This window comes from Argopecten irradians, chromosome 8 (assembly GCF_041381155.1).
Source record: "Argopecten irradians isolate NY chromosome 8, Ai_NY, whole genome shotgun sequence".
Lineage (NCBI taxonomy): Eukaryota > Metazoa > Mollusca > Bivalvia > Pectinida > Pectinidae > Argopecten > Argopecten irradians.
This window is the reverse complement of record NC_091141.1, coordinates 27,770,544-27,790,335: the sequence shown is the minus strand read 5'-3', so window position 1 is coordinate 27,790,335 and position 19,792 is coordinate 27,770,544. Positions and strand designations below refer to the sequence as shown.

Here is a 19,792-nt window from a genome sequence, read left to right as displayed (position 1 = left end):
CTCTGCAAGCCTGTGATTGGTCAGTTTCTTTCTCCTGAACTGCCTACAGTTTTACTATGGTATACTAGTCCAAGGGGGGATATCACGATCATCAAGGATGGCTATGGAGTTAAGTGTAACTACATTGAATGCTGACTTCAGACTATAAACTATTTAAGTAAGTAAACAATATCACGAACAGCTATTAAACATAACCAGAAAACAAACAAGTTGTGAAAACATAGCTGGCTGGGACCACTACTGACCAGCAGGGGTCTCCACACCTACCACGCCTCGCTTACTTCCGTAAACACACACCGGCTGAACAGAACTTTCATTTGTAGTCATTACGTGGTCAATGGGCTAAGCATAATGCATTCTGGAAAGATAAAAATCAAAATAACCACTAAGCAATCATCTTAATGATTTTGATAATTGAAGTTCGTCGTCACTATTTCGCAGAAAGTATATGAGATATATTTCTCAAATTCATTTGCGGATAACCTTTGGGTTCTGGTAAGGCATAATACTTTTTGGGAACGACCAGAAAACAACATATCCACTATGCAGCTACTTTTAAGATTTTAACAATTGAAGTTCATTATCGCTACTTTGTAGTAAGTACTATAGGAATCTTTCGCAAATTACAATTATACTCTGATATTACGTTTTGTCTCGATCATTTGGGAAACGACATTGCCGACAGGCGGCAGTATGGAAATTTAGGGTTTTGACAAGAGAAGTTTATTTTCACTATTTCTCAGAACGGCGGAAGGTTTTTCTTGTATATTCATTCTTCAGTGAGCCAAAAGAAAAAGAAGAAAAAAGAAGAAGAAAAACATGGCAGCTGTACAACCATGTTGTCAGTGTTGGTGAGCGATATTGATTAGTTTCCCATTGTTATCATCTTCCAGGATCTCTTGTCTTTATTTCGTTCAATTTACCGAAGTCTTGTTACTAGGTTCGGTTTTCCCATGATGCCTTACAGGCACACCAAGACTAGGTCTAGACGTAATTTAAGTGAAATGGGATGTTAGAATGTCTGTATACATCTGAATCTGTTGGGGGTAACCATGGATACACTTCCGCGTCTACTGATAAAATACAGTTGAACAGTTCATCAATCTTCATTACTCCTATCCGTCGAGTCTGTCCAAGGTTGTACAGTTAATGGTTATGTTTTAACTTTCACAGTCATGTAAACCAACTGCTCTTTTGAGTTTATTTTAACATGAACGAATGTTGGTTTTCAGTTTGGACGTTATATAACAGGGGGATACAGTGGATAGATCATAAGCTCATATCGCCATGTTTAATGAAGCGATTCAGTGCCTTAAATGAAATATTCTAATAAAGAAGACAATTGATATGAATGACTGCTAAACGATAGATATACACCATAACCTTAGTAGCAATACCAATACATTAACTACTCAGCACTATCGATTTAACATATCTGATACAAAAACTCATTTTGTGAGAAAGGGCAAAAATAATTTAAATGATTTTTAGACTATACATCTACATAACGTTTGTACATCAGATTTTCTGTTGTTGTTTGGGTTTTTTTCATTGCACACTTTTGAATAGTTTATCCAAGTAAGAACACTGTTAATGTCATAAATATAATTTATTCATTTTCCTAATAATACGCAATAGATATAAAACTTTAACTGTTAATTTTCAATCATTACAGATATAATCTGGAATGATGACGCCGTATTAAAGAGTGAAACTATCTATGTCTATGATGTGTTAATTTGGAGATATGCTCCAAAATTATAATGAACTATTCATACTGTTTGTGCTATAAATTGACAGACTAAATCGATACAGATAAAAAATCATCTCTGGAATGTAAATGATTTGCTTTCGTTCAAAACATATCCTACATAACACATCGAGAGAAGGATGAGTTAGAAATAAAAAGAGCCGGTGGATCCATTAAACCACCCCCTCACCAGAAGTGGAGATGATCAGATCCATCTCACTGATCGAGCCACCGCGTCAGATATGGCAGCTTTATGTTTCCAAAGTCCTATCACATATTGTCGTATTCTTATCTACAGGCTAAGATGGATGAGCGAGGAACTGTTGTTTTCAATGCCGATATTTGATATGTCAGTTGTGTATTAAAAATAAAGAAGACAAACTCTGTAAATATCACTTTATTTATTTTACATCGATATCGAAACAAGTTATACAATTAACTTATTCAAATCACTTTCGATGGCCCGGATGAAAGCGCACGAAGGGTCGTAGAATGGAAGGAAACCGGAGTTCCCGGAGAAAACCAACGTGATCGGGTAGGTGACCCCTGACCTTTTCACGTCGGTGTCGGGGATCGAACCCCGGCCGGCTAGGTGAAAAGCGAGTGGCTTAACCACCCGATCACCTTATCCGATATCACTTGTATTGATGCGGCGAGTGAGTACATGTTTTGGGAGGCTGCGGTATACCCGTGACCACTTACATATCCTTAAAATGAGACAATGTTATTCTCTGTTGACGCCATGCGCAGTGCATATTAAAAGATTCCAGTATTGGTTCAATTCTTACCTAGACGTTGCAACATCAAACCGATGATTAATTGAAGTAAAGTAAATCATATCGCACAAATGAAACGTTTGCCTATATATCTTTTCATATACGGTCTATATTACAACACACACAACATAATAAATAGTTCATCACATTAATTACCCTTCCGGTTATACAGGGCACTAATTGACTTAACACACTATCCGTCCGGGTTTGGAACCTTTGATTAATTACTGTACACAGAGCTTTAGTACGGCCAACAGGTGTATATTATAGCTGGGACTGACAGCTAGCGCCCACTTATTACCTGTTTAATTACCACTGTGTGTAACAGACTAGTATAAAATAGGCAATGGCTATGGTTTCACAACCCATGCCAAAGTAATAAAATGCCAAAGTGATGAGACATCACAGATGCTCTTGGAGGATTCTTGTTTCGGTACTAAAGTACGGCATATTGTTCTCATAACACTGTAATCTTAGGTAACACAAGTAATATAGCATTGGTTATCTAATTAAAGTGAAGTGTCTATCCTTCTTTATGTCAGGTTGTGATATATCTAGCGTCTTCATCTACCATGTACCAAATCTCTATAGTTAAATATGAGTGCTACCTGACTCTTTTCTAGAATATACTCATTTTGACAAGGTCTAAAAAATACAAGTGTTAAAACTCTTAGCATTAAAAGATATAGAAGATGTTATTCAATAGTTGAAATAATTAGACATTCTACTCTGGGTTGACACCATACAGTTGGGTCGTCCTGACGGGACTCTTTTCAGAGGAGTAAGATATAATATACGTGTCCTTCAAAATCATGTCGGTGGTACAAGTGATACAGTACAGCTGTTTCGCCCCCCTCCCAGGAACACGTCAATGATGTTAGGAACACTATACAGTTGGTTCGTCCGGACGTAAAGAAAGGAGTATTAGGAGACAAAAGATAGCCGGAGCGTCCTCCAAGAACACGTCAATGATGTTTTCGACACCAAACTGCAATGTCGTCCTAAAAGAACGCCATTGAATCTATAATACCGTTTAAATATGTTACATTCAACTTATTCCCTATTTGTAGTTCTGCACTAGATACTCTGGGGAGGTGAACTGAGGCATAATGGATCATTTTGATTGAGTTGAATTAAATAGGCAACGATTCTAAATATAAATGTGAAAAGCAACTTTTGGGAAGTTCAGAAATAAAGATACTTGGTATTAATTAAAGTAAGAAGGGGTTTCACCTTAATCTTGTCATGTAGCACGCTTGATGTATTCGTCTTATCAATAGAAGAGAAGATGAGGAATAATTCAGCAGTGTTTATCTACATTAGGGATGGGGTATCATTCCGATACCACACCTGCTTGACATTAACTTAACTGTGCTTACTATCATCTATCTCCTGAATGCTTCACTGCCACGGTCATGCATATCTACACAATTACATTCCCACAAATTCGCTCTCACCCATTGAAGTGTTTACTATCGTATATCTCCTCAAAACTTGAAACATATCATCCCGATTCATGCATACCATAAAACTTACATTTATCAATGTTCTTATTCGCAGTGTTTGCATTTGGAAAACTGTAGATAGACCAATGTATTTCATAGGGGTAATCGTAGAAATCATTTTCTTCACTTGTATTTGTATCGTTTGATACTGTGACATTTCTAATCAGTCAGAGAAAAAACATGACAACGAATTTTATATCTATTTGATCTAACGTTAACTGGTAAGAAACACAGCACCATTGACGAATTAGAAGTATCTCTGAATCATTTTTGTACACCCTAATGTCTCTTTTAGAATTTCGAAATGATAAAAACTATTGCATCACGATTACATTGTGGTGCTCATCATATGGCTAATTGTTTGTTATTCAATGCTTCCTTGTTTTACATACGAGTAACAAATACTAGGAATGACGTCATTGCACAAACAAAATTTGACCAACAAACAACTAAAATAGAACATACGGGGAACGAACGGTACAGCGGCTAATTACTATTATGTTGAAATTGAATATATTTCTATCAAACACAGATATCATAAGATCATCTTTAATCATTTTCCATACTCATGCAGTCAATCAATAACTACAATAGTAATTGATATATTAGGACCATATCAAAGATTATATAGGTTTTTGTGGTCAGTCGCCATAATGCACTGATTGCTCGTACTTGAAAAGAAGATTGATGCATGTTCATTCTCTCTCGTACTCGAAAACGAGATCGATGTTTGATAAAGTGATTGAAACTAATAAGATTTTAATTAACTAAGTTGTCACTAAAAAAGAGATAGTGTGTTTACAAACACGTGAAATGTTCTGATTGGTGGACCGGTTACAACACATTCTACACGTGATGTGGTGTTCGGTGCAAGTGTATCAATTGTGGTCGACATCAGTGAACTAGTTACTGTTAACTGGTTCACATAGATAGGATTACTCCGCCCTCGTCACTGCCAAATCTACGCAGTAGTTTGACAAATGAGGGAACCCACACTTAACCATGAGAGGGTTCATGTATCATGCTGATGATCGTCATAGCCGATAATCTTTAAAACATTGATGTTACTATATTGAAAAGTATATATTTTAATTTCATAAGGATATTGTTTTTTACAACCGATGAAATTAAAATGAAATCAATGCTTATGATTATTTTTCAGCCTTCCTGATAACATAAAGTACATTTCGATGTATGATTCCCATGATTTCTCAAGGTATCATTTTTCCCAAATCAATACGTCGATGTCAGTATTGTTGCGTTATGATAACGTCGGATTTTCGCACCATTTCCCGGTTTTTCTTTTGAATTGTATTATCATAATGTTACTGAACAGCCAATGTCATGGTCATATTAAAATTTAAATTAAAGATGGATTATCCACATGAATATGAACATTATAAAACATTATTCTGTTGCATGATATGTCCAGGTGATAAGGGGGTAGTTGTATCCGGACTATGTTTCAATATAAATTATCTAACGTGAAATAAAATATTTATGGAATATTAAACCCACCAATGGAAATATTAATATTGTTTGCAAGTTGTTTCATATCACGTAATCAAACTCAGCGTAAAATTACCTCCTTCACCAAATTGCTCAGCCTATAATCCGATTATAATCATATATTAATAATATGTTCTAGATCTACGACAAGGACTCGTATCAAACACAGAACAAACTACAGAATACACTAATACATAGCTAAAGAAACCACAAAGCATTCCTAGTATCTGACAAAGTCGTCGTCATGATCAGTCTTTATTTGTAGATATCCATGACAGCATGTATCATACACATCAAAACAGCTCTTCAATCGCATGCCCAATACCACAAGACGATTGGACTATCTGCCGACGCCGACTTTCCGTGGAAACTATATCCTAATGAAAAATATGCTGACCGCTGATTCTAAGCTATTCACAAATACAGAAAACTACAGATGAACAGCTGCTGTACTATCTCACTATGCTAGAATATTTTCACATGAGCTGTTTTCTTGCATTTAAAACCTGTTTTAAAACAAATTCAATAATTGTTAGTTTCATTTCTATATCCTTTGTCCAGGCATTACTATAACAATAGACTCATGTGCTGTCCATTTGATTCACTTCTAAAATTAAAATCACCACGTAATGAGTGTTTATTTTAGTCTAACTGGCTACTAAAATGTCCTTATGAATATCTTCACATAAATTCGTATTTTTGGCCTTTTATTTCATGAATCAATATGAATATACATATATGAATTCCATCGAGTTGTTTTTATAGCTTTAAAGACACCGTCATATGATATTATCAACTTGCTCGACTAGCAAATTCTGCACCCCAAAATAATCCTGTAGATAAAGATAACGTTTTAAAACAACGTATTGTATCAGGGTGTAATAGAGACTTCAAACGTTGTTATTCCCCATTGGCGAACTATCAATGTGATAAACAATGCTTTAGACGTCTTGTCTGTTGCTAATCTATACATAGATTGTCGTCTACATGTGAAAATGAACTTGATAACTGTTTTTGTATCTCAGGAATGATACTGAAGGTATATGCGTGCTCCTTGCAATGTTATTACGAACTCCGCCTTTCTACCGACTGCAGTGTTAGTAATCATCCTTTATCTATAGATTTCCGGTGATAGTTACATAATTTCATGGAACGCCAACTATTCAGGTAGCTTTCCAAATATCTGTCAAACTGTTTCTTTGGGTGATAAGATGAACCACCCGCTTTTGTGTATCATACAATGCAAATGTAACATTTGACAACCGTGTTCTCCGCGAACGCCGATAATAACAAACACGCAAAAAATAGCGACAAACATAATCGCGAGACTTTAACCGCTAAAATTGCACGTGCAAAGAATCAACATGCTGACAGACATAGCTCACGTGAGCATCGCAAAAAAAAACTATTATCGACCGCGTGACATTACGGAAAAAAAATATAAACACACTGTTGAAATCACAAATATTTTTGTTACTGACAGATATACATATGAATAAAACATATTTCGAAACTATAAAATAATAATTTTATATAGCTGACAATTATTCTCCGAACGAGATATGTAGATAGTCGTTTTGGTGAAATTGGACGTTCATATAAAGATTGATACAATACAATAAAGATAATTTGTCAACGCACTGATACATTGAACATAATTTGTCGTTAAAAACCATTAAAGTTGTAATTGAGAAACTTTTAATTGATTCATTAGCAGCGTAACAAAGCTTTATCATACCCATTATTGGTTGATCAGCGGTGTCCATGATGCGGATACTTTTATATTGTAAAGTTGTTTTTTATTACGACAATATCAATACAAAGGATCTGTACCCTTTTAGTAAGTGTTAATGAACCTGACATAACGTATGCTAAATGTGTCCTTATCTTCTCGAAGGGCGTCATTTTTACTTTTTTATCTTTTTTTATTTATTTTTTTTATTTGATATTTATGAATGATCAATATTGTTGATCTTTCCCAACAAAAAATGGCGGTAGAAGAAAGGAACAGCAATCTGGTGTTACTAACATTACAGACAAAAAGAGGAACTAACTGTATGGTGTCCCTGATGTAGAATTTGTCAGTGAAATTGTTTGAAATTGAAACTTTGAATAATTATTGATATGTCTTACTGTTACTAGTATGGTATCATGTCAACATTGCAGAACTATTTTGGTGTATTGTTTGTAAGAATTTTGAAGTCATCAATTACAGAATATAAATTGTGGTTCACGCACCATCAGGTCCAGTTTTTGAAGTCGTTTAGGATATTTGAAACATGTTTTGTACAATGTTATACAATTTTAAATATGAAACAGTGTATGAGTTTTCGATGAACTTTTTTTGGAATTTGACTTCGCCTCCCTTCTTCCATTTTTCTTTTACCTATTTGCGGGCGTTCGAGTCACTTAATGTAGAAAGCACTATATAGTGAAGCTTTCTTCCATAAAAATCTCCAAATGTGATAATATATAACATGGTGTGTGCGGTCCTAACTCCGTAATGAACGAAATTATAAAATTAGAACGTGAATGGGAGCTAAGTTTATTGCAGACTTAGGAATGATATTAAGTCGGTGGTATAATGCTATCAATGTTGTTTACATGCTACCTTTCCAGAACACGCACTCGTATACACACGGGTGTACCGAAGATGTCCTGATTAGCGGAGTCCATCTTATCCCCGTCTAGGTCTGTCACAACTGTTATCAAACATGATATCACACCATCGTATTCATTTTGGCAGAGTTTCTCACAAGGAGTCTGGCGTCTACTCAAAAGTACAGGCCGAATTATTCGTGCGGATGTGGGTCAGTATCATATTGCCATTACATCACGTGCAGGTATCGACTTATCATGTTTCCGCGTTCGTTTACCAATAAAACATTAGGCTTGCAAATTTAACCAGCATAATATGATCGAGCTTGGCTCTAAATAGCTTCATTACTTCATCTCAATATTCTTTACACCTACACGCATAATTTGTGCGAAGATGCAGGAAAAAATATATCTGTAGATGAAGAATGCTTGGGATTCCTCATAGCTGAGGCTCCTTGAATGCTATCGAAGTGAGCAGTAGTTTCTCTCCAGCCTCATCAACTCCAGAAGCCCCTAATCAGTCTCTCCTCATTGTTGTTACGTGGGCAGTGCTAGTCGGCCGTCACACCAGTCAGATAACAAAGCAGTTACAAATAGCAGGCGGTATGCTGGACTATGTTCGCTACGGGAGCATTCTATCTATGAAAACTACAAGGTAACTTTTATCTGATGCCTTTTTGGTCTATATTCTTTATTTTAGTGTGTGTAACCTTTCTTTATGCTTTATGGTTCTTTTGATGTTATGTTTATCTTTGGACCTCGTGAACAGGAAGTCAGTTGGTTGTTTTAGTGTAATCATGAAATCAAACACGACGTTGATTTGTTTCTTTCCTATTGCCTGCTAATTGACTCAATTAACAGAATTGATCTTCTTTATTTTCCTTGGAGAATATCTGTTATTTGGCATTACCAAATTTAGAAGAAAATAAAATCCAAAAGTTGTGTAAATATCAAAAATATTCAGAAAGGAATTGTTTCGGCATTATCAAAATTGTAGCATGTATCTGTGTGAAAACAATCATTGAGAAATTTTGGTTAATTTATTAAAACGAACGTTCATTGTTTTAAATTTAATTATTAATTAATTTGGAAATACAATCATGGTGTATTATGTCATTGAAATATCCATAAGTAATACAGTTACTCATATGTAAGATAAGCTATTCCTTTGTAATAATGCTTCTGATGTCTACCTATATGTTTATATAAGTGTTGTTTTGTATCAATGTATAACAATATACACATAAATCATTGGGAACTATTATGTAACCATGTTCTAGTAGAGACCAGAGAGCATAGTGAGAATCATTAAGAATCTCGCGTCTTCGGAGAAACGATTTTTCTCTCTCTCGTTGTTATTTTTTCTAAATTTCATTTTGCATTCTGCATTTGGTAGAAGTTTATTTAACTTTTATTTTAAAAATGCATTTAAACTACAATTCTTTATTGCTTTTTGAGATTGGTATGTCGACCTGCTAGCTTTGTCACAGTTTCAAACAACCACAGTTGTGTCAGTGTGTCTCCTTATTTCTTCACCGCTAATCACTCCTGTCATTCAAAAGAAATATAAATTGAAATTTATTTTAGATAATTTAAAGATTTCTAAGCCAACGTCAAACTTTTTTAAAGTTAGATATGTTATTGTACGTTATACCACGTTATAATACATCAAAACCACGTTATGGCCGATACACATAGATGTTTGTGTTTCAATATCAACACGATTTGGTTTTATTTTATTGCATTCATTATTGGACATAAAGCTTTAAGTACTGTCCAATTTATTTATTAACATATATACATTCTGCGCTGTATGCCATGATGCAATGTGCATATTTCTACTAACTAGCGTTCAATCTTGGTGTGCTATAGGTATGCCTACATGTAACATACAATTTAGTGGACTGACTCAAATGTAAGATCTTGAAATATCTTCAAGTTGGCATATATATTGATACCTTATTTGTTTCTCCAAACATGTTAACATTTGCACCTTTAGTTATGCACTTATGATTTCTGTTTAATGTGCTTGGAGTTTCACAGCTAATATGAATATTTCCTGAATCCCCCTTTTGTAACTGGGGAAATGTGATGCTTTGCACTCTTGTCAGTGCTTTAGAATTTTGAAAAAAAACAATTCGCTGAAAAATACGATTTTCGTAAACACAAACAAATCGATAATAAATCATGGCATTACATCACAATCGATACCTATATATAAATATATAGCTATGGACGCTCATATATATATTACTCTCGCTTGCGGGACTGCGTGTACACTCGTTCATCATCCAATTACAAGATTTCAACATAAGACAATAACAAGTATTAGCTTCCCAAAAAGCTATGTGGGCAACGCGGAAGCTTAATCCGTTGATTGAAAAGAATATGGAATTATGAATTTTGTTAGTGCAAGGCAGCAAGGCCAAGTAAAGACAAACAGTTTGAATTATACTTTTGTTAACAACATAAAAACGGTTTCCGATTTTATGCAGAGATTGCTAAGCGTAGGAAAATGTAAAGTAAGTATTGAACATTATCTCAGATGTTTCTGTGTTTTTCTTTGTTCCGTTTTCATTCCGTTTTTAGTATGTACTGTCATTCTGCATTTCGCGTTTTAGTATGTTCCGTCAATTAGCATCTACGCATTGTCTGATATCTATTGTTACACGATGGTGTTCTAAATAAGATATATAATAGTAATTTCTCGAACATGGTATACTTCTACATATATATTTGTTCCATCTGTATATGGAAACAGATTTCATGCGTGATTACTTTCCACGAATGCTTGTTCTACACTGAAATCTGAACGGATGCAAGCGCTGTGTGACCATGATTTAGTAGGAAGACGGCGTCCGAATCCGGACAGTTGCCATTATTCGTTTTAATATTACTTGACTATCCTGTAAGATGGCGTAAATTGCCTATGAAAGTAACTGCTTCACCTCATGCGGCGTAGCAACAAAATTCGTTTTTTTTAAATTGGGGATATTGACCTACTTACTTCATTTTTAAAGAAACGTTTGTATTACATACTAGATTATACCCCCTTTGTTTTCAAATTTTAGCGATGATTCTGATATTCTAGAGATTAGTATCGAGTCAAATAGCAACAAAAATTGCTATCATCTTAAAACATAAATAAGTTTAGAAAGGACACGGAAATTTCATCATGAAAATTAATTATGTTCTTTATATAAATGCGTTTCTTTAATGTAAACTAAATTGTTGCCGAAAGAGATTCATTCGACGAGAAGCCTGTTATCGGTCAATCCTTCAGCACTCGGCTTTAAAGTTTTAAAACACAGCTCTGGTAATTCTATAGTAGGTATCACCTTACCTTAGTGCTTTATAAGTGAACAGACGAGATAGCGTTAGATTGACGTGACTGCCAGTAATGAGGTTACCTCACTTTACAGGGGAAACACACTATAGAACTTTCTTGAAAATTTCCAATCTGACAGAAATGATTTTAAGCTGTCGAACAATCGCCTGAGTGATTCAACGAAATTATGTTTCTGTATAACAGCACATAATGATATATTCATTTCTTGTTTCTCCTTCTGGCCGAGATACAGAATGCAGTCTGTGATGGCATGGTTTCATGAAATATCACTAAAATACTACTAGAAAAAAATGAATTTATATAAGCTTTAATCGTGTTCCCAAATATTCTGTTTTGTATATGAATAAATATTGTTTAAACTAAAATACAAAGATAAACAACGCGCTGCACACGGGAGGTTGTTCTTATATAACCTAAGCTGTTAAAAGGTCCTAAACCCAACCAACTACCCTTTGCTATTTGGTTCTATTGTCGGTGCTTCGCTACATATACTCAAATCAATCCGCATATATTCGAAGGACCACCGTTTCGGCATCAATTACTTTGAAAACATGGCAGAAGATAGTTGAAGGTTGATTACAGAACGCTTTTTCAATTTACATTTGTGATTCTAGTTCAAGGTTACCAAAACAAAAAATTACTTAACACCTTGTGTCAATTTCAACAATATGTTCCGTCTGTGCCTGAACTGATAAGACGATATGAGAGTGGTTTACTTCTGACGGTGCTGTGTAAACAGGCCCTCCAAACAAATGACCAGTGTTGGCCTACAGAACCACAGCACCCACCAAGTGTTTATATGATGGGCCGCTGCAGCTGGTGAAGTCATCACATTCCACCACACTCATCATTTCACGGGTCGACGATGGACCAGTTGTGTAGTCTTTAAAAGTCACTTCTCCTAAGTAACGTGAAGTAGTTAGGAGAGGTACACATACTTATGTACACATTGCTTTTTAACAAGTTTACTTGTATGTTTAACGGGCAATGCTATGAAATTCCCTTTGATTTCTGAAGAAACCTCATTCATAGAAAATGGGTTTACCGCTAAATATAGTTTTAATTATCTAAAATTACATTAAATATCTATAATTCCATCATCGAAAATTACATAAACATCTTAAAGAATAAACAGGAAACCTGACCAAGCAGCTGTATTGAGGTAATGTCAGATATCTACCAGATTCTGAGTAGTAAAACAAATGTATTTCCTTCATTTTATTGTACACATTATAGTATCTTTGAAACATGTAATATAGTCGATATCACTTGATTTGATAGGATGGCACGTGTCAAGATTTAGAGTGTATTACATGAGTTTATGTGGTCAACGAGTTTCACTTTTATATATCATACAGGAATTGTTAAATTGGTAAAATATGCCACTTGTCATGTATTGTTATTTGTACATCTACTAACACATCTTCACCAACTTATGTTTTCAAATGATAAATTCAAAATTAAACTTTTCTGTGCATTCGTTACGTCCATCAATTACAAATCCATACTTAAAATTTATCAAAGCTTATCAGTCCTATCTGTATCTAGTTTCAAAATTATTTCCTCTTTTGATTCAAATTATGACTATTTGTTTTTCAGATGTTTGCTGGTAATTCGTTTACAAAACAATACTAATATAGCTTCCAAAATTTTATATTAAATATTGGCATTCCTGTCCTGGTTAGTAAAGCGCAAATGAAAGTATACACGTAACATAGGTATATATACTTATCATTTAATAGGATTTACTAAGAAGCTTCCGTATCCGCCTTCCCAGTGTATATTATAGAGCACTACTTGTCTAATTGATTTCAATCACCTGTTTTCAGATACTGGTAAACTCCGCAGTGGCATTTTAATCTCCGAGAAGCATCATAGAAAGTGATTAGCAGGCAGCCCGCCTCGCTTCCCCAGCAGCCCCTTCCTCGGTGTATATATATACCGGGCCTGCGCCATGGCTCTCTTCAGATCAGAGCTGCACGTGCCGGTAAAGAGGGACGACATGACGTTCCAAGACAGGCAAGTCAAGTCTTGGGAAGATATGGAAGTTAGGATGGAAAAGCGTAGGAAGGAATGGGATAGTGAGTTCGAAAGCATGAAGAATGAATTCTTTAAGCTCAAGCCTACAGAGAAATCTGGCAGCTCTAACGCTGTAGATACCTTAGATAATCTAAAGACTATTTTTGTAAACGACTTACACGGTGGTCAAAAATTCAAAGTACGTTTTGACGTCAGCGAATTTAGACCAGAAGAAATACAGGTTCGCGTGCAAGATAATAAAATAGCTGTTTCGGCGAAGCATGAGGAGAAATCTACTTCATCTTCAGTGAGCAAGGAATACAGTCGGCAGGTGGATATACCGAGTAACGTAGACCAAGATAAACTTCAGTGTATTCTGAGTAAGGACGGGATACTATCCATAGAGGGGCCTGTACGCGGACAGATTCTAGGAAAGGAAACGCTTCTGCCCATTCAACACGCAGTGTCCAACAGCAGTCCACCGACCACAAACGGAACAAACGGGATGTCGTGTACCCCGTCACCAAACAACCAGATCGCCATAGCTCGACCACTAGAGGTCAGCACCAACACCGTAAAGAATCCTATAATCACAGAGCCCGATGGAACACGGAAACTCCGGCTAAGTGTTGATGTTGGTGAATTTAGGCCCGAGGAAATAGTAGTAAAAACGGACAAAAAGAAACTAATTGTACATGCGGAACACGAGGAAAAATTAACTGGGAGAACAATGCATAAAGAATTCAATAAGGAGTATGAACTTCCTGACAGTGTCGATCAAACTGCCATTTCGGCCTACATTGGAGAGGAGGGCAAACTTTATATTGAAGCACCTCTGAAACAAATGGCGCAAAAACGGTACTCAATCACACAGAGCCATGACGTCAGGAAAGTTGTGGTCACTAAGGAATCCCAGGTGACCGTCACGGATAACCAAAATAGGCCACTGGTCACTATTAACGTCCATCGTCGTTAGGGAAGGTCACCTTTCGGTGTTTGTCTGGAGGGAGTGTAAACTGTTTACGGCTACTGGGACCATCTTGTGTCTTGCGTGAACTGGAGGGCGTTCATTTCGAGGGATTAGTAACTGATTGGGTACTTCAAACACGATTAAACACCACTATCGAAGGACCATCATTTCGGCATTAAGTATTGGGATTTCAATACGTAATATTCCCGGAATATACGCTTTACTACCACAGTGATAACGATGGATTTATTTTACTCGATTTTTAATTAAAATCGATTTCGGATGTCGACGAGGTCCTTTTTATCTTAATTGGAATATTGCTATATCTAAAGTGGTTATAATTCTTTCAATATTAGAAGTGATTTATTATATCTGAATTTCGATATGTTTCAACGAAAGCAAGGTAAAGACTATATAGTTTTCTTATTGTAGGAGCATGCCATATCGCATTGACTACGTTAGAACACGGAAGGGCTTTCAATTTTAATTGTCATGCATGCACAACTGTGAGAATATCTAAGATAATTCCATGTATCATACATGTTTGCCAATCCTATGTTACATCACCGAAAAAAGTGTCATGCCATATTGACTTTTCAACAAGCATTTACATAATAGCTGTGTATATATCTATTTAGCAGTACCCTACGTACTTCTGTAGATAATGTGTTGTGATTTGTATGTGAGTTTGTGGATTCGGTAATATCTACAATTATCATAAATAGCTATATTCTTATTTCAAAATGCATAACATAAAAAAAGGTTTTAAAAGTTTAAATAGTAGAAATTGTCACTGGAAATAGGACGAATAATGGAATAAAGCAATTTCAATAGGAAAAATAAAAAGAAATGGATAAAAGTTTTATGAACCGAGCCAAATTACAATCGCACTAGACTTATTAAAACTCGAAATTAACGTAAAGAATATTTGCCCTTCTTTAGAAGAGAACCTTCTTCAAGTCTGATACCTAGAACAGCGAGATACAAGCACCACCATGTAAATGATATCTTCTAGACGCTCAGGGCGTATCAGATCATGGTTTTCGTTAATACGGAGATATGTTTCTCCTTATCTATATCGGGCAGGATGCAATCTTCTTTCTAACGTCTCGAGAAAAAAGAATTCGTCATGTTCTGAATACGGTACTTCGTAATGTAATAGGATTTCCGAAGAGCTCATATTTTGTTTGAAATGTTTGCAGTTGCTTTGGGCACTTTGTATTTGCGTTCTGAACATTTAATATCAAACATTAATAAACTAAATTTTGAATAAATTCAATTAGGATGCAATCAATCAAAACATTACAGAACCTTCGAATCATTTCAGCACATTTTTGCTTTATGTATTTATTATTCGAAAATGTCAATAAATCATGTAACAATCTGTTATTTTTTGATACTGCAACAAACTAGAGTTTCTCATGCACTTTGTAGAGTGTAAGGTCAGGTCAGACCAAGTACGGTTATCACTATACAACGCCTCACTTCCTCTACACACAAGCCTGAAATGCCAAAGTCTATATTATATCTGTTTATACCATGTAAACACGAAACAGACCACGTCTGAGATACCTCAGCTAAACTTAATACGTTACACCTGGTAACACTGACGGTACTGGTCTGGGATCAGATGTAGTTATCTCATAATCTCAACCAACAGGGGGCTTATATGGACCCGTCTGAGCATCCCATAACTTATTACAAAGCTATCTCATTGATGTGTGTTCTAAGGATGGGGTAAAGGAATGGTTTGTACTTATTAAAAAAAAAACAGATTTACTTATGTTATATATATAAGATATTCTAACAGTGGAATGCTACAGAGCTGAAGTTGTTCACAAATTAATTATCATTTTGGGTTAAACAACTGAAACACTACCAAATAACTTGGTAAGTTGATATACTCCGTTAAAGATATATATTAAGCTATTAACTGATATTTAACCATGGATATTAAATGACTCTAAATCAAGTATCTGGTACCACAGTCTATGGGAATCAGGCCTATCTTACCATCTGCCAGATTGTTGATCTTAGCTTTCAACTTTAATCATGGCAACACTTATTTTTTAACATAATGGAGTGGATTTGTTTTGGTATAAGACAAGTTTTTATCTTCAGAGAAAAGTAGTTATCAAAGGATGGTTCACTCAATGCCCGAAGATGAAAAAATTTTGTAATGCGCATTAAAACAGGTTAAGTGGTTTGTAAAAGAACAGAGAACACTACATTGAGAAAATAACGTATTCAAGAACAAAATGAATGTGAAAGTACGGAATATTGCTTTATAAAGTAAGACAAAAAGAAAAATGAAGTTAATGGAACCTAACTATACATTTGAATATGTTCTCAGACAGATAACCGAGTGCTTAGTGCTGAATGAAATACAATATGCACGTGAGTTCCACGCGCTCGTGCTGGCTATAAAGACACGTTAGTGGTTGGGTTGGTCACGATTCTAGGGTTACTCAGACCTTCCAGTTTAATTGGCGGGTGATGTTTCACAAATATTTGGAATAGTTTGTTCAAATAAGCCTAGATCTCGTAAACAGTACTGTGCATCATGTTTTCGTGAAACAGATAAATATAATTACAAATCTATTGCCATGGCATTCTTGGCGGAACCTTTTCATAAAGCAGATTTTATCTTTTCATAAACAAAAACACCGTAAGTAAGATCAGGGAATTGTGTAATGAATGTTAAACCTGCCAATTATTACATAAGAGTTGAAGAGATGTATAGAGTAACTACATTGTAACTGTTTCAAAGAAATGACAATAGAAATAAACAATTCGTTTGATGTTCTATTAGAGCTGTTGCAATATTGTTCGAAAAACATCAGTTATTATATAAATGGTCAATGAAAATATACCCAACGAATTGCAAGTAAATGAAGGTTTTGTTATGATTATATATCTCGGTTTTATTTGGAGTCAAACTGTATTTTAGAATGCAAACTATTTGAATGAGTCTACAACTGTGAGTATGTGGGTGACATGTAAATAGTACTGTCTAATTCATTTGTATGCATGGCCAGGACTCGTATGCAATATAGATGATATCCCGGATGTAACTTATTCATTGTTGTATCCATAGTTACATACTTATAAACTGTATAGTGGAACCTCGTTAGTCCGGAAATCGATTCATAACTCCATAATCCGGCCATGTTATTACTATATCTAATGGTAGTTCACAATTTCATTTCGTGATGTTTTTTATTGTAATACCGTTCGTAATATTTGGAATCCAGTTGGTTTGGACTAGCGAGGTTTCTCAAAAACATTATATGTATAATCAAATTTAACTTATAGATGAACCCTGTGGTAGATTATAGTTATCGGAGTAGTTATAACTATTGGAGTAAAAATTTACTTTATTTATATTGTATCACTTAATTGTAATTACGATTAATTTATTGTTTGTTAGTACCTAATATATTTTATTTATACACTAGTTGTTGTAAGTTTGTCACATATTATGGAGATAAAATGTTCTGTTGTCTATGAGTCAATTTCAAACCCAGGTGAATTGTTGTTTAACATGCCATGTAGTATGACGTCACTCAATATGACATGTCATATTTAATTGTTGAAAATTACAAAATCCCGGGAACTGAGATTCTTAACTATAAATTTATCTTATGTTCACGTCTTTTTGAGAAATATTTATTAATGATATTTCAATTATATTTCCTTCGTTATATTTTGTTTTGAGGTGGCACGAAAGAGGGTTCCTAAATAATGATATGAGTTTGTTAGTGTTTTGATGAAATTCGAATGACATTGGATTAGAACAATGCATAGTTGGATTTCTAGTAAATTATTTTATTTTTGTCAAATATGGGTCAAGACTATTTTTCAGTTGAACCCCCTTTCGAGTCCGTTCCCATGGTTATGTCGAAGTTCCTGGTTTAGCTCACAGGCCGACTGTGATTTATAATGTACAATAACTTGTTTGTATAGTGCTTTAAGAGACGTCGATATCCAAATGCTACTTTGGCGATAGTCTAAAGATTGTAAACATTGTCGATAAAACGCTTGTTGAAATTCATCAGAGAGACATTAAAATAAGTAAAATGCATTTGTATTATTGTTGCTGTTTTATTCTATAAAATGTTCTATCATGTCATGTATATATAGAAACAAGAGTGTTAATACAAACGATGGAAAACAGTCCAGTAATCATGTAAAATAATTAAGTATCAAACTATCTTCCTATGGCATCTATGGTCTATATAAATGACATAGGAAGATAGTTTAATGTTTATATTTACATTATCAACTCATTTATGGGATTTAATCCACAAGATGAAACAGCCATTTTACGGTGATCAGTTGAAGTCACCGAGTCAACATAAGTGACGCCATAATGGTCACGTTTTGGGTGTCAGTTATACCGTCATTGCTTCACTTTGCCTTTGTTAGTTTATATAGTAGAAGCGACATGTAAATGTAAATATAAAACTGCAAGTGACCAATAACTTGTATGAAATCAGCTTTGAGGAGTTGTGTTCGACTTGTTATACAGTTAAACTTAAAATAGGTATGCGTTGCAGATCGTTCATAGTTTTTTTTTTTTTTAATTAAAATGTTCTTTGTAACAAAAGTAGAATTTACTTATAAAGAACAACAGACTCAACCTTAACCGGAGGTGGAATTGTAAACAAGTAATGGTTCTCAATACAAGAAGATATTGGTTTGGGAAATCAAAAACAATATTGTGTTTGGGTGATCTCGTTAACTTAAGAAGCATAAACATGTATGTGTTATAACACAATTCGCGATCGATTTCTAGAAACCGCACGAAAACTGAAACTGCGCTTGAATTGAAAGAAAGTTTCCTGAAAACTACACAAATGAACTATGTTTACTAATACATATATGTAGTTTTTGTTCGGAAAAATAGAAATTTCTTTAATGCCATCGTTTTATCATGAGTTAAATGATCACATGACGCGTACACACAGACAAAGCAAACATTTCTAGTGCGTATGAATCTCAAACATGCGTGAGATATGTGATAAATATAGATTTGGAAGTTTGCAACAGAGTTAAACAGAGTTTGTATGCATTTGCAACTTTTCTGCAGCCTGCAGATACCTGGGATTAATTTTCTGTAAATGTTATCTACACTCCCAGTATGTGAAGCTTCCGGAAGGTATAAGATAACATCTGTGTCTGTCTATACACACAAACGTTACCAGCCGTACGGTTTCTGTTATGCGTTTACAAAGTTGTTGAGTTCTAACTAAAAGAAATATAGGCTTTGAAATTCCGATTTCAAGAATATGGCATAAACTGGATTTATCACAA

The 19,792-nt window shown here is 34.9% G+C and overlaps 1 protein-coding gene across 1 annotated transcript; it reads left to right on the top strand.

The window, feature by feature from the left end:
- Positions 1-8,422: 8,422 nt before the first annotated feature.
- Positions 8,423-18,560, top strand: LOC138330032 (major egg antigen-like). Its single transcript, XM_069277391.1, has 2 exons — positions 8,423-8,793; positions 13,317-18,560. Exon 2 carries the CDS (start codon positions 13,442-13,444, stop codon positions 14,480-14,482), a length of 1,041 nt encoding a protein of 346 aa, XP_069133492.1. The 5' UTR covers positions 8,423-8,793; positions 13,317-13,441; the 3' UTR covers positions 14,483-18,560.
- Positions 18,561-19,792: the final 1,232 nt, after the last annotated feature.

Excerpts from the sequence above, each read along its gene's own strand:
- LOC138330032 (XM_069277391.1), top strand. The coding sequence starts at position 13,442 with ATGGCTCTCTTCAGATCAGAGCTGCACGTGCCGGTAAAGAGGGACGAC.